The 26,338-nt window shown below is 49.0% G+C and overlaps 1 protein-coding gene across 3 annotated transcripts in view; it reads right to left on the bottom strand.

Moving 5' to 3' along the window:
* Positions 1-26,338, bottom strand: part of LOC138447708 (CD209 antigen-like protein B) — a 361,732-nt gene that overhangs the window by 178,976 nt on the left and 156,418 nt on the right. For all 3 annotated transcript variants that reach the window (XM_069604002.1, XM_069604003.1, XM_069604004.1), the window contains exons 8-9: positions 19,648-19,737; positions 15,900-15,989 (exon numbers count right to left, since the gene is read on the bottom strand). In XM_069604002.1, coding sequence (XP_069460103.1) covers positions 15,900-15,989; positions 19,648-19,737 — 180 coding nt within the window. The remainder of the gene's footprint in view (positions 1-15,899; positions 15,990-19,647; positions 19,738-26,338) is intronic.

Here is a 26,338-nt window from a genome sequence, read left to right as displayed (position 1 = left end):
GTGTGTGCCATTTGCCTGCACTTCATACGCAGTGAGGGTGCATGCATGGGAGGGTTTTAGTCATGTGGGACTTGTGTCAATCAAGTACTGGTTCTCTTGCTTCTCAGCCCTCAATGTGTGCCATGGTGCTAATGCCTGTTTCCATTTCTTTGTTTTCATGTCTTTGCAGGGGAAGACGCACCTGATACTGCTGGGGTTGTGGAGATGGTGCAGACCCAGGAGGTGTCCCAGGGCCGACCAACCACCAGTGAGGGACGTGGTGTGATGGTGGGGGAGAACCCACAAGTGCTGCAGGTCGTGCTCTCAAGGGGTGTCTCTGGCTGCACCTCCCCCGAGCTGTACTCAGGTGTTGATTCGGATGAGACCTACGTGCCGTCGCAGGTGAGTGTTCCAGGGAGGGATTCTGTTCTGTCTCACCCACCTGCACCAGGGTCAGTACCCTCCATGGGGATGTCAGTGTTGGCAGCTACGCCTTCGGTGGTTACGGATGCAGGGTCACACTCCGCGACATCTGATCCTGTTCCTGGGCCAGCAGATCAGAGGGGGAATGCAGTCCTGCAGCCTCAGGCAGTGCCGGCACAGCAAGGCGCAGTTTGCCTTGCCCCAGACAGGTGTGGTGCCCGCCGACGTGGTGGCCGTACGCCACCCGGCAATACCGCATGGGAGCAATCCATTTACGGTATGGCTACCCAACAGGCTGCATCATCCGAGATGATGGCTCAGGCCATGGATAGGGTGGCCACTTCCATTGTCCCCCCAGAAAGGCTGATGGAGCGACTAGAGCAGGCAACCGACTCCATCTGCCAGTCACACAGGGAGGACATGTTGGGGTCCAACAGGGACAGGCGGGCGGCACTGGCGACTCTGCAGGAGGCCATCTCCATTGAGTCCCAGGGCCACAGGGAAGCCCTGAGGCAGGAGCTCCTTCACCTCAGGACGACTCTTGTTGAGCTTGAGGCTTCAACACACCAACGGACAGAACAGCAGCTGGAGCGTCTCACCCGTACGCTCTCAGCTGAGATGCAGTTGTTGCATGGGGACCTCCGCACACTCATCCTCCAGAACCAGACCTACCACACCCGCATGCTTGCAGCCATGGAGGAGCAGACTAGGGCCTTGCGTGGGCTGCCTCCCATAGTGCAACCACCTCCGGATGCAGCTGCACAGGGTGATAATAGCGACAGCAGTGATACTCCCACAATAGGGTAGCCGTGTGGGCCATGAGCCCATGGAGGTGTTTTATCTTCCCAGGATCCACGCAGGTGGGTTCTGGTGTGCATCCTGTCCTCGGACCTCCTGGGTGGCCTCCCCAACCCCCCCGGGCCCATCAATGGCCATTTTTGATTGTTTCTTATTTTTATTTTTATTTTGATTTCTTTTATTCCCAATTTTTTTGGGACGATCTGTTGGCTTCGATCTGTTGGCTTCGATCTGTTGGCTTCCGTGGTTCCTGTGGGCATACGCTGCATTGTGGCTGGGCACATGCAGGCTTGTAATGTATTTGGTTCAGATGCTTGGGTTTGAGTCACACACACCCCTCCTGCTTCCCGTTTCCATGGGCTTGCAAAGGGTGTGCCCAAGTGACAGTGAATTACACAGTGACGTTGGACTCCCATGAGCTGTGTGGCCAGTCTGTAGTCAATACTGTGTATACATTCATAGTGCATATTGCTGTTGTGTTGTACACTGAATGTTGCATTGATGTGTAACTCTTCTTCTGTGTCTACCTCCCAATTTGCAGGTCCCTTCCTCATGTCCACACAAGGACCTCTAGTCTGGAGATGAGGACCATGTTGGCAGCAGTGCACCTACAACTCTACATGGCGACAACACTGCACAGTTGGTAGTGGTGGGAGTGCAGGCATTTCCAGGTGGTGAGACTACCAATATATAACATTTGTGATGTCATGTTAATGGTACTACGTGCTCATGTATGTTGTTGGTCCGGCATTGCTGTGAGCATTTCAGGTGTTGCAGGTTTCTAATAGTGCCACTGTACATAGTGAGACTGATGTCATGTTGTGGGGATTACTTTGTTTACCTGCAATTAGCATGACATGGCACGGTGTGTCGTGTGGCGGTGCTGGGGTTGGGTTGGCTGACATGGCACTGTCCTCTTGTTGCATTTTGCAAGTGGGTATTCATTTTAGCTGCTTCAATGTGTAACTTCACAAAACTGCATTGGTGGTGTCTGTGTGGGTGGGGATGCACACATTGTGACACTTCCAGGTGAACAATCTCAGGCTGACATGGTATTCCCGGTTCATTCTCCAGACATTCAGGATCAGTGTCAGGTTGAGTCATCATTTATTGTCAGATGGAATGTGCCAGGGCAGTGTGCACTCCACAGGGGTGTGATTTCTATGTGAAGTAATTAGCCACTAGCTGTGTAGGGGCTGCCTCCCCCCGTGCCCTTTCCCCTCCCATGCGCAGCGGCTGTGCATGTGGTTGGGGATGTGGGGCCACCACCATGTCCACGGCCAGGCCCCGGCGTGTTGCAACGTTGTGCAGGACTGCCACTATGATCCTGCACACTACTGAGGGAGCGTATAACAGCTGCCCGCCAGAACGGTCAAGGGAGCGAAAGCGTGACTTTAGCACTCCGAATGTGCGCTCCACTATGCCCCTGGTTGTAATGTGGGCTGTGTTATATCCTACCTGGGGTGGCGTGGTGGGGTTCCGAATTGGCGTCATCATGTGGGGGCTGAGAGGGTAGGCACTGTCCCCTGTGGAGGTGGTGATTGGTATCATTGGTGGGGTTGTGACCTTGCTCAGTATCCAACATGCATGCATGTGCAGTGGCATACATACTCACCAAGCAGCCATGTATCGCCATGCCGCCCAGCATCTATGTCCCGGCATAGGGTGGACATTCGGTAAATGAAGCTGTCGTGGGTGGACCCGGGATAGTTGGCATATACTGAGGTGATGATTCCCTTGGCATTACATACTACCTGCACGTTGATGGAATGCCAGTGCTTGCGGTTCCTATAGATGTGCTCTGATGCCCTGGGGGGACGTAGAGCCACATGGGTGCAGTCGATGGCACCTAGCACTTTGGGGAATCGTGCCACTCCGTAAAAATCCAGGGCGGCAGCATGCCTTTCTGCAGGTGTTCTGGGCAGGTATATGTGCCTGCGGACTGATGGGCGTGCAGTCATGATGTTCAAGACCTGGTGTAGGCAGCGTGACTGGGTGGCCTGTGACACCCCACCCACTATGGCACTTGTCCGCTGAAATGATCCAGTGGCTAAGAAGTGCAGTACATTGAGGACCTTCTCCAGGGGGGCTGAGTGCTTGGGAGCACAGGGTGGGTGATGTGAGGTCATCCTCCCACTCAGTCACCAGGTCCAGTATGATGTGTGGTGGAAACCTGTACCTCCCATACACCTGGTCATCAGGCATCCCGAAAAGGCTGGTTCTGGGTGTGAATATTCTGGCCCTGACTATCCTCCTCCTCCTCCTTTGGTAGCCCACTGCCACTGCTGCTAGGAACGGTATGTTCATCCTGGCGTCTGAGCTTGTTATTGTTAAAGTCCGCAATTTTATGCTTTGCGCGTGTTCTAGGCGAGCGTGTGACCCGCGCACCCCTGGAATCCAGTTCCCAGTCCAATAGCGTGTGGAAATTCACACGCACCACTGGATACAGCGTGTGACCCGCGCACCCCTGAAATCCAGTTCCCAGCCCAATAGCGTGTGGAAATTCACACGCACCACGGGATACAGCGTGTGACCCGCGCACCCCTGGAATCCAGTTCCCAGTCCAATAGCGTGTGGAAATTCACACGCACCACGGGATACAGGTTCGCTGACGTACTTGCGTGTGTAAGTGGCCGCGCACCCATTAAATACACGTACATAGGCCAATCGCGTGTACGCGCACTTTTGTCCAATTACACGCAATGAAATACACGTACATAGGCCAATCACGCGATGACACTCTGACGTGCAGTATTTCCACGTGTGTTCCGTCATCACGTGCTGAGTGGGGAACGCCCGTGCGGGTCACGTCAGACGCGCTTACGCGCTGAGGGACTCTGGTCCAATAGAATCGCGTATGCGTGCTGACGCACTTACGCGCTAAGGGCCTTTCCTCGGATTTCACGCTGACGTGCAGGATTTTCACGTGCCAAATCACTCTGTATCAAGCTGGCCACCCGAAAACACACGGAACACCACGCTCCTGCCCAGAAGGCCGAGTTACTGCCCCCCAGTGCCCCGAGAAGCCTCCCACGTGCTATCTGCTGCTGCCTGCCTGCCTGCCTGCCTGCTGCCACCGTGCCCTGCCATTTGGTGCCTGCACATCAGCCATCTGCAGGGGTCCAGTTGCTGTGTCCCTCCCTGCTGGAACTGAAGACTCCCAACTGGGATTACATCGCTCCACAGCCCAGCCCCAGGACCCAGTTGCCCACCCACACCTGCCTCTGGGGTTGCCATGTTGGGCACTTCCACATCTGGCACCAGTGGCAACCCCAGGCCAGAGGGGCAGAGGGGCACCAGCTTCACTGCCACCGAAGTTGGTGTCCTGGTGGAGCATGTCCTGGGGCAGTATGATGCCCTCTTTGGATCGTCCCGCGCCAGCAAGGAAGGACGGGAGAGGATCTGGGCCGACTGTGTGGTTGCCATCAACGCGGAGGGGGTGGCAACCCGCAACGTCCAGAAGATCAAGAAGCGCTGGGAGGACTTGAGGTCCAGGACCCTTGTGAAGGCCCGGCGCCTCGTGGAGGGGGGCCGGGGCCGCATGAGTTCCATCCAGAAGAGGGTCCTGGAACGCGTACGCCCAGCGCTCCACGCCCAGGTCCTTGAGAGGGAGGCCCGCCTGGAGTTGAGCGGTATGTGTCCAAGCATTACTGTGTGAGACAGGGCATGTTGCGGTGTGCTGGTTCTATGATACTTGCCTGTATGTGTGCCATGGGCCATGTATGCATGTATGTGTGCAGGGACATCATGGTAATGCATGTGCGACCAGTGATGTGTGACCCACATGGTTGTTGCATGTGTTGAAATGCGGCATGGGGAGCCCTATGCAGATTTTGGACATGAGAGCATGCCAGTCTCTGTACCTGGACATGGATGGGGGTGAAGGATGGGTGCTGATGCCAGGTACATATATGGTAGCCATGTCTGTGTGCCTGACCTGCGTGTCTGTGACTTGTGCATGCCATGGATGCATGACACATGTGTGTGACAATGCACAGATTCAGTGACGCACCCAACCTACCCTTGTTTCGCCTGTGTTCGGTGTGTTTGGGGCCAGATGGATGTGACTGAGGTGAAGTGTGTGCATGTGATATGCATGAGCCATGATGCATGTGAGTTACATATCATTGAATGTTTCTAGAGTCCATTGGACATGCATGGAAATGTCCATGGCATGCACCATGCCTGTTACTGTGTGTGTTTTGCCTGGACTGACCCATGTGTTGTGGAGGGACATGATGGAAGTGTACTTTGACAGTGGTGCTCATCTGCTATTGCTTCCTGTCTACGGGACCATTGTACAGTAGCCTGATGCTTGTGTCCTTTGTCTCCCTCTACGCAGCGGCTAGTGAAGAAGAGGGCGGAGACGGCGCTGTGGAGCAAGGCGGCGGGGATGCCCCCACGGCTGCAGCGGAAGGGGTGGGTGAGCCCCCACAGGGGCCTGCTACGGCGGGAGACGGTGAGGAGCCATCCAGGTTGGTGGTTTGCACAGAGGAGGAGGAGGCCGACACTGGTGCACACATGGGGCCTGGTGGGAGCATCCCTGCTGGTGCAAGTGGTGCAGTCCAGGGCCAGGGGCAGGAGGCAGCACAGGTCACCGTGGAGGGGCCTGTGCATGTCACTGTCCCTGACCCTGTGAGTGCACCACCATGCACCAGCAGGGATGCCCCGTCCCAGGCCCGTCCGCAGGTAGAGGGGATGTCCATGTCACCTGACTCCCCTCCACCTGCGGACGTGGTAACCCCTGGCCACGTGGAGAAGGTCCTGATTGGGGTCGCGATGCGCACGGCTGTGATTCGTGATGACGTGCGTGCTTCCCGGGAGGAGCACGCACGTCATCACGAAGTGCACCGTGCCGACGTGGCCCAATTGGGATCGCCCATGTTCGGGGGTTTCCTGCATGTGTTGGCCAATCTGACGGCCCTCTCCTCCTCTGTGCAGGCTATCCACCGGTCGTTCTCCTTGCCGTCTTCCGGCCCAGATGCCACCAGGGCCCCCTGTGGACCTGCCCCGACCAATGCAGCCAGCTCGGTGGGGATCCCATCCCTGCCACAGTTGGCAGTCGGAGGTCCAGCAGGGGTGGACAACACAGCAAGTGGACCCCAGCAGATGGAAGATGTGACGGCATCATCGGGCAGGGCACGTGCACAACGGCGTCGGTGGTTTCCATCAGCCTGGATGCCGTCGTGCTGGCAGAGGCAGTGGCGTCGGAGGCAGCAGCGGGCTCGACGTGGGAGGCATCATGGCTCGGGGCCATCAAGATCAGAGGGGCAGGCATCGGCCGGAGGGCAGGGCAACCCTGGGATGGTGGTGTGTTCCGTGTGGGAGGAGTACGGCCAGCGGATAGGTGCGGTGCTGCAGCGGGCTGGAGAGGAGCGGCTCGCCATGGTCAGGGCGGAGTTCTCCATGCGTCGGGCATTGAGGCGGGCTGAGTGCCTCGAGGAAGCTCGCAGGGAGTTTGAGGTGGACATGGGGTTGTCCCTGCGAGACCTCGGGGCCAGGACAGAGTCCCGCCTCCAGGACATCGACATGAAGTTCGATGATGCCCTGGCCAGCAACATCACCAAGTGAGCCGCAGGACTTGCCCGCTGCCTTTGTATATAGTTATTTAGTTAGTTAGTGCTAGGTTTCCTTTATTTATTTTTATTATTTTGGACCGCTCGGACAATGGCCACTTTTTTGTACATATATTTTTCATTAGTTAGTGGTAGGTTTCATTTTTGGTGTTGGGCTCATGGACCCTGGAACATTCCTGTATATAGTTTGTTTTTTTGGGAGATACATTTTTTTAATTTCTTATTGTTTTCACCATGACGTAATGGTTTTTCATTAATTTCCTATTACATGATATTGCTTTGGACAAATTCATTTTAATGTTTTTTTCCTTTGTTTTTTTGTTTATCACTTTTGTTCTCGGACATGGACCATTTATTTACTTAGCCACATCGTTGTATGTTTGAAAATTTCACTTATTTTTGGTATTTAATACATTTTTTATATTTTCTTACACTTGTGTTATTTTCTCATTGGTTTGTTACATGTCATGATATGGGTTTTGACATTCACTTGCACCCATTGTGTATGTGTGTGTGACGGACATGTGTTCTTTTGCATACTTGGCATTGGGGTTGTGTCATGTGATTGCATTCACTATGTGGGTGGATGCAATCCTTGCCTGGGTGTTTGTGCTGGGTATGCTGGCCATTACTGCCATGATTGTGTATCGTCAGGACCTGGGGCCAGGGGGACATGTGTGGGGGCCTGCTGGCAGGTTCCCCACAGTGCTGGGGGGTGGGGGTGGTGGGAGACATGAGTGTGGGCCTGGTGGAGGCTGCCCCTGCACTGCTGGGGGGTGGGGGTGGTGGGTGACATGAGTGGGGGCCTGGTGGAGGGTGCCCCTGGTGACTGGGGGGGTGGGGGTGGTGGGTGACATGAGTGGGGGCCTGGTGGAGGGTGCCCCTGGTGGCGGGGGGGTGGGGGTGGTGGGTGACATGAGTGGGGGCCTGGTGGAGGGTGCCCCTGGTGGCGGGGGGGTGGGGGTGGTGGGAGACATGAGTGTGGGCCTGGTGGAGCCTGCCCCTGCACTGCTGGGGGGTGGGGGTGGTGGGAGACATGAGTGGGGGCCTGGTGGAGGGTGCCCCTGGTGACTGGGGGGGTGGGGGTGGTGGGAGACATGAGCAGGTGTGCAGGGTAGTCCCCTGTTTTGTGGGCTGCCTGCAGGGGCCGTCGAGGGTGACAGGACCCACCCAGCCTAATCGCGTGTGTAACTTCGCACGCACCCCTGTAATACACGTACCAAGCCAAATCGCGTGTGATAATTCCCGCGCACCCCTGAAATACACACGCCCAGGCTATTCGCGTGTGGAAATTCCCGCGCACCCCTGAAATACACGTACCCTGCTGTAATCGCGTGTGGGACTTCCCGCGCACCCCTGTAATACACGCGCCCAGCGTATTCGCGTGTGGAAATTCCCGCGCACCCCTGAAATACACGCGCCCAGGCTATTCGCGTGTGGAACTTCCCGGGCACCCCTGAAATACACGCGCCCAGCCTATTCGCGTGTGGAACTTCCCGCGCACCCCTGAAATACACGCGCCCAGGCTATTCGCGTGTGGAACTTCCCGCGCACCCCTGAAATACACGTACCATGCTGTAATCGCGTGTGGGACTTCCCGCGCACCCCTGAAATACACGCGCCCAGGCTATTCGCGTGTGGAAATTCCCGCGCACCCCTGAAATACACGTACCCTGCTGTAATCGCGTGTGGGACTTCCCGCGCACCCCTGTAATACACGCGCCCAGCCTATTCGCGTGTGGAAATTCCCGCGCACCCCTGAAATACACGCGCCCAGGCTATTCGCGTGTGGAACTTCCCGCGCACCCCTGAAATACACGCGCCCAGCCTATTCGCGTGTGGACCTTCCCGCGCACCCCTGAAATCCACGTACCCGGCCAAATCGCGTGTGAGACTTCCCGCGCACACGTATTTTTTGTCAGCGTGTCCGTCTTTGTGGGTACCCCTTTGCACGTCATTTGTCCTGGAGGGCCACAGTATAGGACATTCATCATGGCAGTATATGGGTGCTATTTGTTGGCGCACCTTTTGGCGCACATTTCTTACAGCCGCTGAGACGCTACCGCCTGCTTTCTTGTGGCGGTCGTGTTTGTGCCTGTGCGCTGGTTTGAGCGTGCGCTTTTTTGACCTATTCTATTCCATGAATACGTGTTGTAGGCGAGCGTGTGGGCGTTCTGCGCACTTTTACCCTGTGCTTCCCCCGTGACGCCCACATTTTGGCAAGTTGTTCCCCATTCCGAGTGTTACGCCCCGTGTTCCGCCTACTTTTGTTGCGTGCGCCGCGCTATGTGCGATTTTCGCTGTGGACTGTGCGATTTTCGCTGTGACCTGGCGCATGCCGTTAGATGGCCTGTGCGCCAACGTGCGCCGCGCACTTTCTTATCGCACGTCCGATGGTTTTCTCACGCACGGCCTTCCATGAATCGATGTGCGCTGCTTTTCGTGCGATTTTCGCTATTCCACTGCGATTTTCGCTATTCCACTGCGATTTTCGCTATTCCACTGCGAATCGCACGTTTTTGGCCACTTGCGCCGCGCTAATTATTCCATGAATCGGCCTGTCAGCCTTTTCTGACTTGCTCTGGTTCTCTTAAAGTGTTGGTATTGTGTATTTTCCTAATTCTGCCTTTTCCCTCCCTTTTTTTAACTAACCTATTGGATTGCCATCTTAGGTTAAGCGCTCACCTCCGTCTGAAAATAAGTGGTGTTTTAACTAAAGACTTGTTCAATAAGTAATCAGGGATGTATATATATTGATAGTGACTGTGTATGAACTTGCTTGCCATATTAGTGTTAGTGTATCTTCACAAGTGTGTTTTAAATAAATAATTATATGCTTTGATACCAAAGCTCTGGTCAGTGTTTGCTTGTGCTACTGTATCTTTGTACCTATTGTGTATACTCTATAAACTGTCTAACTCTTCTTGAGAGAAGTCTGGCTGCTCAGCCACAGCTACCAGGTAAATCTGGGTGGTACAGACTGCTACCAATTGGGTTTACTGCCAACACCTGTAGTCCTAAACCTTTTGCAGTGGTCCCTAAGGGAACTGCACAGGTTTCTGCCTAACAACGCTTGACAGACTAGACGGACACCAGCTGGTCATACGTATACCTGCCTTCTAATTATTACCCCGTCATGGGATTTGAACGAACCCCATTCTTACGTCTTTAAACGTAAGCATAGCCTAATGTACCCCCTCTGTGGGCTCTGGGTTCACGTTCCTTCTGACCACTCTTTAAAGCGCAGGAACAAGGCGAATTTTACAGTTTTCTCTCGGGTGCCGCCCCCCCCCTAGTATTCCTTACAGTTTTTTTCTCGGGAGCCCCCCCAGTATTCTTACAGTTTTTTCTCGGGTGCCCCCCGGTATTCCTTACCGTTTTTTTCTCAGGTGCCCCCCTGGTATTCCTTACAGTTTATTTCTTGGGTGCCCCCCGGTATTCCTTCCCAATTACTTCGGGTGCCCAGGTTTTTACCCTCTATATCTCTACAGTCTTTCCTACTTTTAACTGTATTCATCTTCTCCACCACCCTCAGTTACCTTTCCCCTTCTTACTCTAAGGCCTATAAGACCTTTGCCAGGATAACGAGTTTCATTGTTTTCACTCACCAATCGCCTATTTTCCTCTCTGGAACTTCAGGATCACCGCCCCTTCCTCTTCCTGCTCTTATGGTTTTCGTCCGATCCGCTGCCCGTGGGAATGAAAAGGGTTATGCTTGGAAAGGCGGGTTCCTTCAGGCCTACTGCAGATTTTCTGGGAATAATTACACTATCATTGTCCACGGGGAGCTTCTCAGCCGAATCAGCCGGAATAGCAAAAGGACTTGTGATGTAACCGAAGGCCCAGAGTTACTTTGTGCCGTCGGTCTAAAGGTGTCTTATACTATATTAATCGATAATCTATAATCGATGGCCGAAACCATCCTCACGCTACCAAGTGTTGACGAGGAGAGGAAATTACTGACGGGCCCATTGGTCAGTACTCACCCTCGAAAACTAGTAATGCATGATAGCTGCACCATGTGAGGACAGAGTGCAGGATTCACATACTGCAGCAAGCTTCAATAATCAGGACTCAGTAAATTGGCAAAGGGAAGTCCGTTTAATGATACATACATCAGCAGATGGAAATCAGCAGCATCACAAACACCTGCCTCACCCCGACTTCCCCGAACTTTAGTCAAACAGCCTCTTTTATGGGCAAAATCCCTCATCATTGACGTCTAATTCTACAAAATATCATCATGCAATATAATTGGTTGAGAAAGGTAACTTAAGTATAGGTGCTATATCTGTATATGGAAATAATGCAAGTGGATTGGATAACTCTTATCGGGTGGGCATCTACACCCATCCCTCTACAACACACGTGATTGACGTCACTACAAGTACAACGTCTCATTGGTTACAGTGTCTATAGGACCCTAGATTACATGGTCCCTTGTGATTGGGCAAGTTACACCCCTAAACATAAATCTCCATTTTAATTAGCAGCATGATTAGCAGTAGACACCCAGGTGCCTAGTGTCCCAAGATTCACCCTTCCTCCCTTCCATCAATCAGTGTTTTAGGGCTATGTGTCAATTAGTTGGCTGGATATGGCCTCGGTTCTGTAGTCTCTTATCAGGAAAAGTTATGGCACCCTCGGGTTCTGGATGACATCAGGCAGTGGTACATCTTCACGCCTGTCTGGTCACGTGCAGGTCCACCGTGAATCTGCTTCTGTTTCCAACCTTTTGTGCATTTAATTCTGTGTGTGCTTGGCCACCTGTATGGGCCTCTCTTATCTTGACCTTCATGGGTGGACTGGTATTCTCTGTAGTTGGAGTCTTTCGAGCTCATGCTCACCTCCCCTTCTCTGGTTGACCTCGATCTCCCCGGCATAAGCCTATCTTTGTTGAGTTTCGATTCCGCTCGTTCTCTGGACTTTGCTGGGTTTCGAAAATTGGCCTGTCAGGCCTTTGGCCGCCTTGGTACATTTCTGCTTTCACAAAAAGGAGTCGCACGTGTACATTGTGCAGTATTGATATGGTTGTATATGTTATATATGTATATGGTTGGCGCTTGCCGCTCTATTCTTCTACTGACCATTGTAGGCAGTATCAATTTCTTAGCATCTTGCGTTTCAAGCTTATTTACATACATTCAGCAGGGCGGTTGCTTCTATCTTGTCTCATGGCACCATTCTTTTACGTTTTAACAGTGTCTCTCCCCTGCATCCATTATAATTATCCTTGCAGTTACTAGTACTGGCAAACGTGCTTTCAGTAGCCAATTCCGTTTGTTCTCAGGGCTGCTCGGGCCCTTGGGTTATTTCCATTGGCCTTCCATTAAGGCTTGAGTGGTCTCCTCGTGGACCGTGAGCAGGTATTTCTCCCTTCGCATCAGCGGCTGGTACGGCCGTCTGATATGGTACCGTGCTGCCCAGGGTTGTCGTGTTATGGCTGCTTCAACCGGTACTGATCTCCTTATGTACACGGGGCAGAGTCCCAGTGCGGCTCTCAATTTGCTCCTCATACGTCACGTACCTTGGCGAGTCCCTTACTGGCAACTCGCAATGGGGGGCGGGGGTGCAAGTCATATCTGGGACCTCCTCTACACCGGAATACCAGATTCTCTACCGGTTAACTTGTAATGAGGCCCTATGTGAAGATATGCATGAAGTAGAAACCATACGGCATGTATTAACGGTTTATAGGCTAATGCAAAAGCATAATTTTAGATTTTCTAGACATTTAGCTGATGGTTTTGAAGAGATGGAAAAAGAGCAGTTTTGGCTAAATGGAATAGGAGGTCGTATCCTTACTCAGGCAATTGCCTTGATTATGGTGTGGTTTGTCTTTGAGAAAGAGGTTGAAGGCACGCCCCTGAACGCTTACACTAGAGAGAATACAGCCCTCTACGGAAGAAAGGCCCAAGTTGATCTTGCAAGGATAACAAGTTTTAATCACACACGCAGATGAGAGCAACAGCAAAGGACTCTGCTGCTAGGGAGTTCTGCCGAAAAGTAGTACAAGCAGAATCTTATAAAGGAAAACATTGTCATCGATGACACAATACATACAGTAAAAACCAGCGTGGCTGGTTGGTGTGCGCCTATACATGATCCACCTGATCCACAAGAGAGTCCAGGCCATTGGTTCCAACCCAGTCTGTCCGTCTTCCATCACATTGGTGCTGCAGTGATCATCTTCTTCTCACGTCAAAGAACAAATTAACTGCACTCCTGCTATACTGCTACTTTATCACTATACTGTGCACCTGGCAGGCCTTGAGATGGGCACAAAAGAGGTTCTGGGACACTCTAACCTTCACACACACATTTCACTCACTCCCCTCTGTGCCATCCGGCTCCAAGGTCTCTACCCTCGTTTTCAACTGTAATTTATCCCTCCAAGCACCTCGCAATGCAAATCACACGATTGTCGCTCAACGATGTGCCCTGTACGTTCTCTAAGAACATTTCAGGACTTGTTACTTTGGGGTTGGTGGTCAAAGGGCACCTGGTGCCATGGAATTCAGGGATCTTAAGGTTTAGTTAGTTATATGGGCTATAACTCCTCTATAACTCCTGGTCGCCTGGGAATGGGCCAGGCCATGCTTTGGCCAGTGTGATAACATGCACACCAGGCGCCCGTCTGTGATCACGGCCTTGTAGAGCACATTCCTCTCGAGTAAAAAACACATCTTTGCAACACTGTTAGGACAATGAATAGGAGTGTTGGCGGTTGAGGGTGTATGTCCACATGGGAGCTCTGGCATGGCTGGAGATTTCCCTTGTCTCGTAATATGGGCATAGTGTATGCAATGCCCCATTCGCCTCGCAGACCTTACCTTCTATCTATGATTACTAATATCTATGCAAAATAATGTTGCTTTCACCCTGCGCTACACTATGTGGGTTGAGTATATTTGACTATATTGAAGTGGGGTCCTTTGTGTTGGGAGGTGGTGCTTACACTGTCCCCTCTGCGCCCTAGTTCATCATACTGCTTCAAATTCATCTCGCCTCACTATAAAATGCTTAGGAGGGTTGGATGGGGCTTCCCCTTCCCAAAAAGGTTTTAACAAAAGAAATGAATATTGCATCTTGATGTGCTCTTGTTTTAGCACTACATTGTTTCCTTAAATATGTATTTGATGAAATGTATGAAATTAAGTGAATGAATTTAATATTTTTTTTAATGTATGTAATGTATTGTATTAAATGTAAGATATGAAATAATGAATATTGTCATTTTTGTTAAATGTACTGTGAAAAGTTCAATGAACTATGACACAATATATAAACAAGAAATTAAATGCAATCTGCCTTTTGGCTTTGCTTTGAAAATGATGCCTCTGGGACAGCTTTTTTTAAAAAGAAAATGTGCCCAATTAGGAGCAGTCGATAGAAAGTACGGCGAATTCTCACTCCAACCGGCTATCAATTTTTACAAGGCCAAGATTATTCCATCTTTGACGTACGGTATGGATGCTACACCTACAATCCCCCTTCTACTATGGCAAAAACATCGAAGGTTTCATTTGGAGATCGGTGCTGGGCTTACCAGATTCTACATCAGCAGCGATAAGACGGGAACTAGGTCGCGTCTCCCTGAAAGCAGTGGTGGACCATAGTTCCTTACAGCTATACAGGAAAATCATACACCCTGAGAGCCTCGAAATCTACCGCATGATTGCAGAAGAAATTGCCAGAGGTAACCACCGCTGTATGAATTAGTGGGCCAAGGCCCAAAAACAAAAACTAGAGGAAATTGCTTGCACCGAGGAAGAACTGAAAAACAACCCAGTAAGGAAAAAAACTAAACTGGAGTGTTTGGACTGGATTATCACCAACGAAAAAGCAACATCTAACAAACTACTAGCCCATTTTCCTATGACTATAAATAAATAGAAAGAACCTATGGCATACTGAAAAAAATATCCAAGTAAATCACTAATGAGAACCTTATTGAAAGCACGTCTTAACGTCCTTCCGACTCAGGAAATCCTAGCTATCAGAACAGGATCCAAGGAAAAAGCTTGCAGACTATGCAAAAACTCCAAAAATATTGAATCTATTAGACACTTGCTGATGATTTGTCCTGCTGTTCATCAAGTCAGGTCAGCCTTTTTTAGTCCCCTGCTAGTAAATTCATTCGCCAGTAAGGAAGCAATATGGTGGAATCGCGTTATTACAGGCGACAAGATCAGATGGCACACGGCGTGCGCAAAGCTTCTGAACATTGCAATGGAAAAGACAAACCTTACCACTGCTGCCAAAACAATCTCTATTCAAAATAAGGATTGACTTAATTACAGATCGTCGTTGTTCTGCTTTATGTAGTTCTGTGAATTAAAATTTCTCTTGTAAAAATCGTATTGATTATAAACAAGTAAATAAAAAAAAAAGAAAATTGCAGTTTGCTTTTTAGGATCTTTGCAATTTAAATGAATATTGGAAGTGTATTTAAAATAGACATTCGATAGATAGATATTTCTCTTGATAAATACAAAAATAAGGGATAACCTACCCACATCTCATTGTTTACCGCAAAATGCCCAACCGATATATGCCTGCCATTCACTCCCTCTTGCTTTCAAGTTGCTGACTACATTTTTCCAGCTTCTCATCCAAACCCCTGGCTCTTCCTTCCCAACATTCCATCCAGATGCCCTAATTTCACCTTGTGTATCACCCTCTTCCCTCCCTGGAAGCTGCAAGGCAAACATATCCATAAGTTGCTACCATTAACAGGTTTTTAATTTCCTTCCTTTTTCTTTTTTGTTTTCCAAGTAAATATTCCTTCCACTGTTGATTTTTTAATGGAACTGTATGAAGAATTGAAGAGTATTTATTATAAATGCATAAATATGAATTAATATATTTATTGTTTTAATTCACTTATTTTTGTTCAAACCCAGAATTGAGTGTCCCTTGTCCATTTGGCTTTTAAAAACATGGTCATTTGTAAAACTTCTGATTTCAATAAGTAGGAATGTCAATAATTAGGTCTTCATTTTTTCAAATTAAAACTATTTCTTTACCATTTTGTTACATGGGGGATTTTCATTAGAACATGCATTATTAAATGTATTGTGGAAGAAATTTGGTAAAAGAAACCTGAATCTTATTTCCTACCAATCTTCTTCTTGAGTTCTTGCAAGCTCTGGTCCGTATCGGAATTGATTTGGTCTTGCTGTTTCTTGAAGCCGGTCATATCCTTGGACACTGAAAAGATAGAGGATGTTAAATCCCTTCACAAGAGCAAATGTGGATACAAGAGCAGTAACGAGACATTGCCCAGTGGACCGCCACATAATGTACCCTGAGTTTATCTCCTCTTGGAAAACAGTTGGGTTCTGGTGCTGAGCTTGAAAGCTATATGGCACTCACCAGCTTGCAAGGGGAGGGCAAGTTGATAAAGTATGGCTTCCTTAGACTGATATAATGCAATAGGGAAACTGCGGAGAAGAAGAATCTAAAAGAACTATATAAAACGTCCTCCTACCTCTGGTTTTAGTTAGGAATTTATAACCAGGTTGGTGTGCGCTGCTCCTCTAGCAGGGAGCGCTAGATCCCATAAAGGTGATACATGACATTATACATGAAGTACAATACCCTCATGTGGGGCTCAGGAGCTGACGCAGGGAGCTTTTAAAGTGGTATGGGGTGCAAGACCTCATTCACTGGAGACTTTACTATATGTAAATAGAGTATTATCCAATACAGAGGTGTGCAGGACTTAGTAAAGGGCTCATGGGAAGACAAATAGAGGCATCATTAAAGGCAGATCATATGTACCTTTATAAATTATTAATATTATTATCATTATTATTATTATTATTATTATATGGAGATTTATTGAGAACAAACCGTGCTTTGGGGGTGCAACTGAGCTCTTTACATATCATAGGGGAGTTTACAACAGGGACGGGGGAGGCAGGTCACCTAGGCAGCAAGAGATCTACAAGCAACCAGGGGAGAAAGCAGGAGGGAGCAGATCATCCAGTTTCAGGTAGGGTGAGGAGTTCAGGGGGTGTGGACTCAGTTGTTTGAGAGGAGCCATTCTTTGAAGAGGAGGATTTTGATCCCCTTCATAAATGGATTCTATGATGTAATATAGGCGCCATGACATGATAGAGGGGACTGATAATGTGATACACATAGTAAATAACTGATACTGGGACTGAGTTAAGGGGTAGGAAGGAAGAAAGGAAATGTGGGTTGTTAGGGAGGTGAGTGGAAGAGATAAGATTTTAGGGAAGAGTGAAAGGAAGGTAAGAAGGGAGAAGAGCGGATGTGAAGGGCGAGGCGGTTCCAGTGGAAGGGAGCAAGGAGTTGGAAGGAGCGGAAGCTGGAGGGGGCGCAGGGTGGAGGAGGAGAGAGTAGGAATAGCAGATCGGAGAGAACGAGAAGTGGTGTAGAAAGAAAGAAGGGATGAGAGGTAGGGGGGGCAAGGCCATGGAGGTATTTGAAAACAAGACAGAGGAACTTGAGCTGGGAGTGAAAAGAGAGCCAACCTAGAGAGGTGAGAGAGGAGGAGATGGAATCAAGAGGTGAGAGAAGGCAAAGGGAGCGGATGGCAGGGTGGTAGATGGATTTAAGAGGGGAGAGATGAGAGTCCAAAGAGAAAGGAGGATCGTTAGAAGAGTCTGGAGAAGATGAGGGATGTAATTAAAGGTTTAGTGGCGTGAAAGGTAAGGAGGGGTCGAATTTTACGAATGTTGTAGAGGTGAAAGCAACAGGATTTAGCAGTGAGAGAAATGTGGTGAGATAGAGAAAGGTGAGGGTCGATATGAAGACCAAGGTTACGGGCATGGGGAGAGAAGGAGAGCTGGGAGGGGGAAAAAGGAATGAAAGGAGGAGGGAGGAGGAACAGTGTTAGCCGGGAAGAAAAGGAGTTCAGTTTTATCAGCATTCAGAGTAAGGAATTGTGAGGACATCCAGATTTAATAGCAGAAAGGCAAGAAGAGAGTTTATCATGAATGTTAGGAGAGAAGGAGGAGAAGGAGACTTAACCATCACAAAGAGACTTAACCATCGAAGAACCTGATAGCTGGAACTGAACTGTCGGCTCGTGCTGGGAAAGCTCAAGTGTGTGCTGTGCTCAGGAGATCCATCATGTCCCGTGCTTAAAACGTGGGGAAGGGAGACCCCTGGCAATCACATCCTGACTTATTATTTGTGAACACTTCTTTTTTTATTGAACACCCTATCCCACACTCTTTCTGTAATTAGTTGTAACGATTTGGAAATTGTTTATTTTTTAGTATAGGCCCTTTTTACTTTGACAAGACGCCACCAGGACTGCCTTATTTTTTCATTTGATGGTCAATGCTCACTCCCATATTAGATTTAGGTTTAGATTATGTGTTTTTCCAACCTGCTTATTGTTTAAATAAACAACCTTGAATCGTGATCACTTGTGTCTGTCTTTACTATTGCCACCATGAGTTCCTCACAACAGCGTACTGCAGTGTGGGTTGTTAGCAGGATCTGGAAAGGGCCCTTCCAGTGAGGATGCAGGGATGATTTTCATTGATGCACTTTCAGGACCAGGACCAAAGCTGTATCAAGGTTACAGGGAAAGGAGTGTGTTGCGGGAATCTCCTCTGGGGCTTTGATTCCTGTTGTTAAGGAAGCACATAAGGCCACTATTACACCACTCCTGTTCTCACTGCTTACTCTCAGGTAGACCAGACAGGGCAGTCGGGAGCACCTGATCCCAGACTAGCATTACATTGCCAAGGAGCCGGGAACGCTTGAGCCCCATTCCAGGTCGTGCCAAAATGTAAGGGGCAGAGTGAGACCTGTGCAAAGAATGTGCATGTCCTCATCTTTCAATTCCATAGCGTAGCACCCCCTGGGAAATATCTACTTACCTTAGCACTCTCACACTCACTGATTTTTAAACGACCCATTTTCAGCCCTTTTTGGAAACTCTATGCAGAGCTTTAATGAGTTGGGCAGGTATCACAGTGAATGTACGAGATCATTGCCCGGTTAAGCTATGGCATCCAGCCTGTGTAAGATGTGCAGGTCAAAGCAAAGGAATACAGAGATTTTGATTGAAAAGCTGCATGCACTCGTGACTTATCGCGCCCCTTCCTCATCAACTTTTCAGCGACACGAGCCTGACAAGCAAATCCCTGGTTTCCCTATCGGACATCAAACCGCTGTTACAGCTGCTTTCATTAAGAACATTGCGATCAGTTTCTGGGGATCTTTGCAACTTAACTGAAAACTGGTCGTGTAGAGAATTGACACAGCTAAAACTATGTTTGTACTGAAAGGTACATGATATAGGGAATGTCTCCCCTTCATAATATCCCTGCCGTCAATATTTTCATCCTATATCGAACCTTCAATTGCTCCCCCTGCTTTGAAGTTGCAGGATACATTTCCCTCATCTTCCATGGAGCCTCAGGCTAAGTTTTCCCCAAGGTCAATCAAAACACTGCATTCCCTACTTGTGTCAACCATCACCCCTCCTTGTGTCTTTCTTCACCTTTATTTTTCAGAACACCCCTCATTCCCTGTGAATTCATGTGGGTGCCAAAAAGCACCCTTTTAACATAAGAACCTTCTTGATATTGTGCAAAGTTTTACAAGCATGTTTATTACTATAGATTAACAGTATCATTGGTTGGCGACATTCTGGGCTCAAACTAGGATTTGTATGTGCCCAGTACACTGTGCTTATCTAAATATGGTAATTTGTAAAAAAAAAAAATCATTTATTTTCTTCAGTTGCTTTCATTTTAAATTAATTTGTTCTGATTTTGTAAAAAAAAAATAACTAATGGGGAGTTTCATCACAACTAGAAATATTTAAATTTCTGTGGATGAAAGATATTTGGAGAAACAACCGTATCCTGTATCTTACCCATGTCCTTCTTGAGTTCTCGTAAGCTCTGGTCAGTATTGGAGTTGAATCGGTCTTGCTGTTTCTTGAAGTCGGTCATATCCTTGGACACTGAAAAGATAGAGGTTGTTAAATCCCTTCACGGGAGCACATGTGGGTTCAAGAGCGATTGCCCAGTCTACCGCCACACAATGTACCCGAGAGACAATCTCCTCTTTGTAACCAGCTGGGTTCCAGTGATGTGTTGAAAAGCTATATGCTGCTCACAAGTATGATGTCATTTGACATCTATAATGGAAGAAGGTGGAGAAAAGGGGAGCCAAAGTAACTATATAAAACTTCCTCTCACTTTTGACATCAGTGCAGGATTTTTTATCAGCTTGGTGTGTTCAGCTCCTCTGGCGGGAAAGACTTGATGTGATAAAGGTGACACATGACATGATACACGGTGTTCTTGGGAGCTGATGCAGGGAACTCAAAAAATGGAATATGGAGTGGATGGCCTAATACAGGGGTCCCACTCCTGGAGACCAGGAGCGGGTAACCTGATGTAGGAGGGCACAGGACCTTAACAAAGGGCTCATGAGCTGATACAGGGGGGCAAAATTCAATACACAAAGCATAAAGCCTGATACAGATAGTGCATGATGTAACAGAGGCGTGTGTGATATGATACAGTGGTTGTTAGTCACAGACCTTGAGCTGATACAGCGATCACATGACTTAAAACATATAGTACATTACAGGAGGCAAACTGATGCCTACTTCTGCCTACTTTCAGTTCTGTGTCGAGCTTCAGCCTTCCACTCTGAGTACAGCCATCAAGAGGGACACAGGGGTACAACAGGGCTGTGAGCTGCAATACTTTCCTGGGAATCGAACCGCCCCAGAAGCTGTTGGATTTACAGTCCCCACCAATGGTCTCCTATTGTTCTTAATATCATTGTAATAATTTAAATATTGCCCCTTTGACGTAATATTGATTCTTGATGAGAGATTTTTTTTTAAAGACCAATCTCTATTGTGAAATAGTATTTTGCTACTTTAATGTATTAATTTGTTTATTTTTGTATTTGTGGCAGCCATTTTATAGACATTTAACATGTTGGGCAGGTATAGAAATTGTGGCTCTATAAAATCAAAAATCAAAAATGCACAAGAAGAGAACACAACGCTGGAGGAATGTCTAAAAGAACACTATGAATGGTTGAACACAAACAGCCTCAAACACAACCCAGGCAAAACAGAAATCATATTAAAAAAAACAGGAAAGCAACCATAATATCCCATGGCCCACAGAATTTGGAACAGCGCCCACACCCTCAAAAGTAGTCAAAAACCTTGGAGTCCTAAAGGCCAACGCGCTAACACTAGAACCACAAATAAGCAAAATAATCAAGAAATGCTTCTTCCTCCTACATAAGAGAAAAAGGATATGATATGATATTTGATTTATATCGGGCTCATACACAAGTGTTTCAGATCCTACCAATCCTCCCATCATCGCCCTCATCATGTCCCCACTAGACTATGCCAACAGCCTATACCTTGGAATGCCGGAACACTTGCTGAAGAAACTGCAACGTATACAAAAAGCAGCGGTCAGACTTCTGCTCAAACTATCACGAAGGGATCACATCACCCCAGCGCTAAAAACCCTCCACTGGCTGCCAATCAAACAGTGAATCACGTTCAAAACGATATGCATAACGCACAGAGCAGTCCATGGGCATGGAGCAAAATTCCTACAAAAGAAAATAACAATTTACCTTCCGACAAGAGCACGCAGATTAAGCAACGACATATGCCTGGAACCAAAACCGTACACAAGAAAAAAACCTGGGAGATCCTCTTTCTCCCACCTGGCAGCAAGAACTTTTAACACTATCCGGAAAGAAATATGCAATACAAAGGATCACCTTAAATTCAGAAAACTAGGCTCTTCACCTTAGAACCAGATGGAAACGGTTAGAAAAATGAACACACCTCGGGAAATGGAATGCCCAACAAGCGCACATGGAAGGAAGTAGCCTGGGAGGGAGCGAGCCCAGGACACAGACACCCCCAAGTCAATCCCCCACGTTAGGGCCTAAGTAACAGACACCCAGCTGCAGACGAGGGACCATTCACCAACAACTAGCACCCCAGGAGGCCAGGCAGCGCCTGGTATTTCAGAGGGAGGGGACTCCGCCCCAGGAGCTCAGGGAGGCGATGACAAGCACTCTCCTCTTGACGACAATAGAGTAAACCCCACAACCTAACCCACCTCGAACCAGGGGTGGGGGAGGCCTCAACATGTTCCTGCCTGCTGACCACTAGACAGTTACAGAGACATGCATCACTATTCGCAAAATCAGACGAGTGACCCACCACGAAACGCCCCACCACATAGTGTGGGCATGAGTCACCATGCATAGATTTCCAAAGCAACGAGATAAGAAAAAAGCACCATGAACCCAACCGCTAAAACCTCAACTCTCTGCCTACACCTCTCAAAAGCTAAACAAACACAACCACATCTCTGCACAGCAATCCGCATGCATTTTTCTACACTGCAACAACACAAACCACACATAGTCCCTCACAACAGCACATGGCAGTCTACAAATCCGTAAATCGCACCCATGCTCAGCGAACAGTGTCAACCGAGCCTGAAGCTATCAACAGGACATCACAACTCTCGCCCTACCTTTTCCCACTATGCCCTACTAACCCATCCTACCCTATTACTTTTCAGATCTGCCAGAGCGCCAGAGGACCATTCCGGTGGTGACAGTGCGCAGTATCAATACCCTTTAACATTAACATTAACATTAACATGTGCACTGCTAGTTGTGTTCTGTCCCAAACCATGACAATCGTATTGGGGGGACTCACAGGTATGCCAGAGCATGACTGGGGGCCCGCTTGACACCCTCCTCAGAATAAACGGAGGACTCAGCCAACAGCAAGTAATACTGTGGTTTATTGCAAATAAAACCAAAAGGGATCAATACAAGAAAAACAGGAATCCTCTAGTACATATCAGCCCCTCACGGTGTGCGGCATAGTTTTGTACAAGGATGTCGTCACAACCTGGGCCCATCCCCAAAACAAATATCATCACATGGAATTGTGTATAGAGAGTACTATTACTACTATTACCTATAGGGGACCCTATTCAGGTTATTCTACTGGCCCTTGCACGTCAGGTGGCTGGCCTGTCCCGTCCCCAAGAAACTTTCTATTACGTTATTGCATAGTAAGGGGCTTACCATTGGTTCATATCTCTTGCCATCCACCCCTGGCTGTCTAAGCTGTGATTGGTTACAGCTGATCACCCCGGGCCTGGGACTCGGTCAAGTTCACAGCCCTCTGTGCACCTCTTCAAGGTGATGTGAACGATTATGTATCTGTATTGTAACTTGTGTGTATCACCTTTGCTTATGAGAAGCGCTCATCACGTCACAACACTTGTTGCTGTATTTGTCTGGCTTGCTGGGATCGGCACTGCTTTCCCACCCTCTATGACTGTCCATTGTCTCGTTTAGCTGTACCACGTGTTTAGGGAACTCAAATTTGAGCTCTTCAGCTCCCATTTATGAGGATTTATTCAGTTTCTCTGCAGCTGGTCCCTTTGTCGTCTGGAGATTGGAATGTGTCACTAATGATATCAGCACTGTGGCTTCTTGGTGCTTAGTCGAGGCTGTCCATATAGGTGTCTCTGTCCGCGATCTCTGGTTCTTCTACCACACATGTAAAGACGTGCATGGTATTCGGTCTGTATGGCTGACTGAGAGGATACCTTTCAGTGTAATTGTCATTCATGGGTGCACTCGGGATTCCTTCGACATAAAATGGCTGGCTGCGAGCATTCCTGGCTCATCGTCTCGAATCTGGGGGTGAGGAGGGGCATCTTCAGGACACTCACTTCAGTCCCCCCTCTGGTCGACCTGTCAACCACATTCTCATATTTTAGGCCTTTAGCTCTTGGTTGCTGTTAAGACGCATTTCTGAACTCTGACCTGGTGGCCAGAGGTTCAGAAGGCCAGTCTAGTTTCTTGGAACAGGGTAACCTCTGGATAAGCCAGACCAATCAATGTAGCTATGGTAGGCGGTAAAGACGGGCGTCATTACACGGTAGGCGGTATGGATTTAACGTTACCGGTAATGGAATACCAGCAATGTTAAATCCCCATGCGAATTACGACCCGGGTCACCGCTATTAGGGGCACCGCTAAGTATGGTGCCACTAATAGCGGGCAGTCCGCGTGCGCGCGCCCCACCATCCCGTAAATTACGCCATGCCGCTATTAGCACAGCATCACAAGGTGAGCGAACATGCCAATAGCGGCATGGTAAAGCCCCCAAAACCCCTTACCGCCATGGCATAAATACCGGCATCGCGAACCACACGTTAAGAGAACTGAGCAGTGTTCCCACCTGCCACAGGTGGACACAATCAGCACAGGTGGAGGCAATGGAGACTGTGGCAGCTCAAAAGGAGCACACCACACCCCTTCACACACCCCTTCCCACACCAAGATGGTTCCAATACTAGCAGCATTACATGGGCTGGAGGACATGATTGCAGCGCAGTTGAAACAACAACAGGCAGCCCAAAGGAGACGCAGGGGGAGGAAGAGGAGGGCAAGACAGGCACAGCAAGCACCACCACGGCACCTAATCATACCACAGAGGCACCCACCAATCCCCAGGATCAGAGCCAGTCCATTTAACCTAACCCCTGAGCAGATACACACCCTGTACCGTCTGGACCGGGATACCATCTCCAGCATCGTGGACATGATACACGACGATATTGTGAGCCTCATAGACATCAGAACTGCCATCCCCCCTCTACTCAAGGTGGTGACTGTGCTCCACTTCCTGGCCACAGGCACCTACCAGCATACAGTGGGCCAGATGCAACCAGTATTTTCACGCACGCTAAACCAGGTACTCGATTCCCTCCTGAAGCATGCACCTGAACACATATTCATGCCACAGACTGCCCAGGAGATTGCCAACACCAAAGTTGGCTTCCATTCACTGGCAGGCATCCCAAGTTGCATTGGGGTCATCGACTGTACACATGTGGAATTGGTGGTCCCACATCGCAATGAAGTGGTCTACCGAAACAGGAAGCAATTCCACTCCATCAATGTCCAAATGGTATATGATGCCAACAAGATAATCACACATTGCTGTGCCCGATTTCCCGGATCAACCCATGATTCCATGGTCCTGCGGAACTCAACTATCCCACGCTACCTGGAGCGACAAACCGCACAATGTTCGTGGCTACTTGGTGAGTAGCAGAGCAAGCACATGGCAGTGTGTTTGGGGGGGAGAGATACATACTCCAACTGGGTGTGATGGGGGGGAGAGACATGCTCCAACTGGGTGTGATGGGGGGAGAGACATGCTCCAACTGGGTGTGATGGGGGAGACATGCTCCAACTGGGTGTGATGGGGGGGAGAGACATGCTCCAACTGGGTCTGATGGGGGGAGACATGCTCCAACTGGGTGTGATGGGGGGGAGACATGCTCCAACTGGGTGTGATGGGGGGGAGAGACATGCTCCAACTGGGTGTGATGGGGGGGAGAGATACATACTCCAACTGGTTGTAGCTTGTTGTCTGTCTGCAAAATGCACATACAGATGTACGCCAATGTCCATCTGGGAAGGCCGCAATGTACTTGAGTTGAACTGACATGCAAGTTTGAGCCACACAACACAGATGACATTTCTGGTCTAGTAACATCAAACACCCATCCACATACACATTGCACAACATTCCACGCCACAAAACACACAGATTTCATACGTGCCATCAGGATAGTCATACGGAATCAGTCCAGCACAACATCTATATTGCAATGTGCCCGATGATGCATGCAAAGGGATCAGCCCTAGCCATAGACATAGCATTTCACCACGCACCTTTACCACCACTGAAGTGATGCCTCACTGCATGTCAACATCTATGTTGGAATGGCAGTACAACAGCAGTGAGGAACCAAATCTGCCTGGGCCCAGGGACACCTACGACCTTGCCTCACCCAGGACATGTCAATTACTGTTGGAGGCATCAATGGGGCATGTCTACTTGCAGGGTCAAGCTCACCCTTGCACATTGCTGTCACACAGACCATCTGCATGTATGCTGTTGACTGTGTACTTGAATCACAATGCAATGTCAATTTGTGTGATATGAACAGGGCGCTCTTGAGGTGAACAGTAACAGGACCCCATTCGTTCCCCCATACAGGTGATGCAGGCTATCCCCTGAAGAGCTGACTCCTCACACCTGTACGGAACCCACACAACAGGCACGAAGAGGAATACAATCGAGCACATACCCGTAACCGCATCGTGATCGAGCAGGCTTTTGGCCTTTTGAAGTCACGGTTTTGGTGCAATAGCAGTTCTGGTGGCGCTCTCCTGTATGGCCATGAGAAGGTGGCCAAGATCACCATGGCATGTGTCATGCTGCACAATATGTGTATCAGACGGAATGTGCCACTGCCCCCTGACGTTGAAATAGAAGCACCTGATGAGGATGATGATGGTGATGAGGACGGAGGTGAAGGGGATGCAGGTCTTGCAAGAGGGGATGGGCAGGAGGGACGTGCTGTGAGACAGCATCTGATCAACCAAATATTCTGAGGAACATGTTTTGGTACTGTCACATGGATATGGGTAGTAATGCACTGGTGTATGTTTAG

Source organism: Ambystoma mexicanum, chromosome 3q (genome assembly GCF_040938575.1).
Source record: "Ambystoma mexicanum isolate Mex_15411 chromosome 3q, UKY_AmexF1_1, whole genome shotgun sequence".
Lineage (NCBI taxonomy): Eukaryota > Metazoa > Chordata > Amphibia > Caudata > Ambystomatidae > Ambystoma > Ambystoma mexicanum.
The sequence above is the reverse complement of the archived record's forward strand: the minus strand, read 5'-3'. Positions and strand labels throughout refer to the sequence as shown.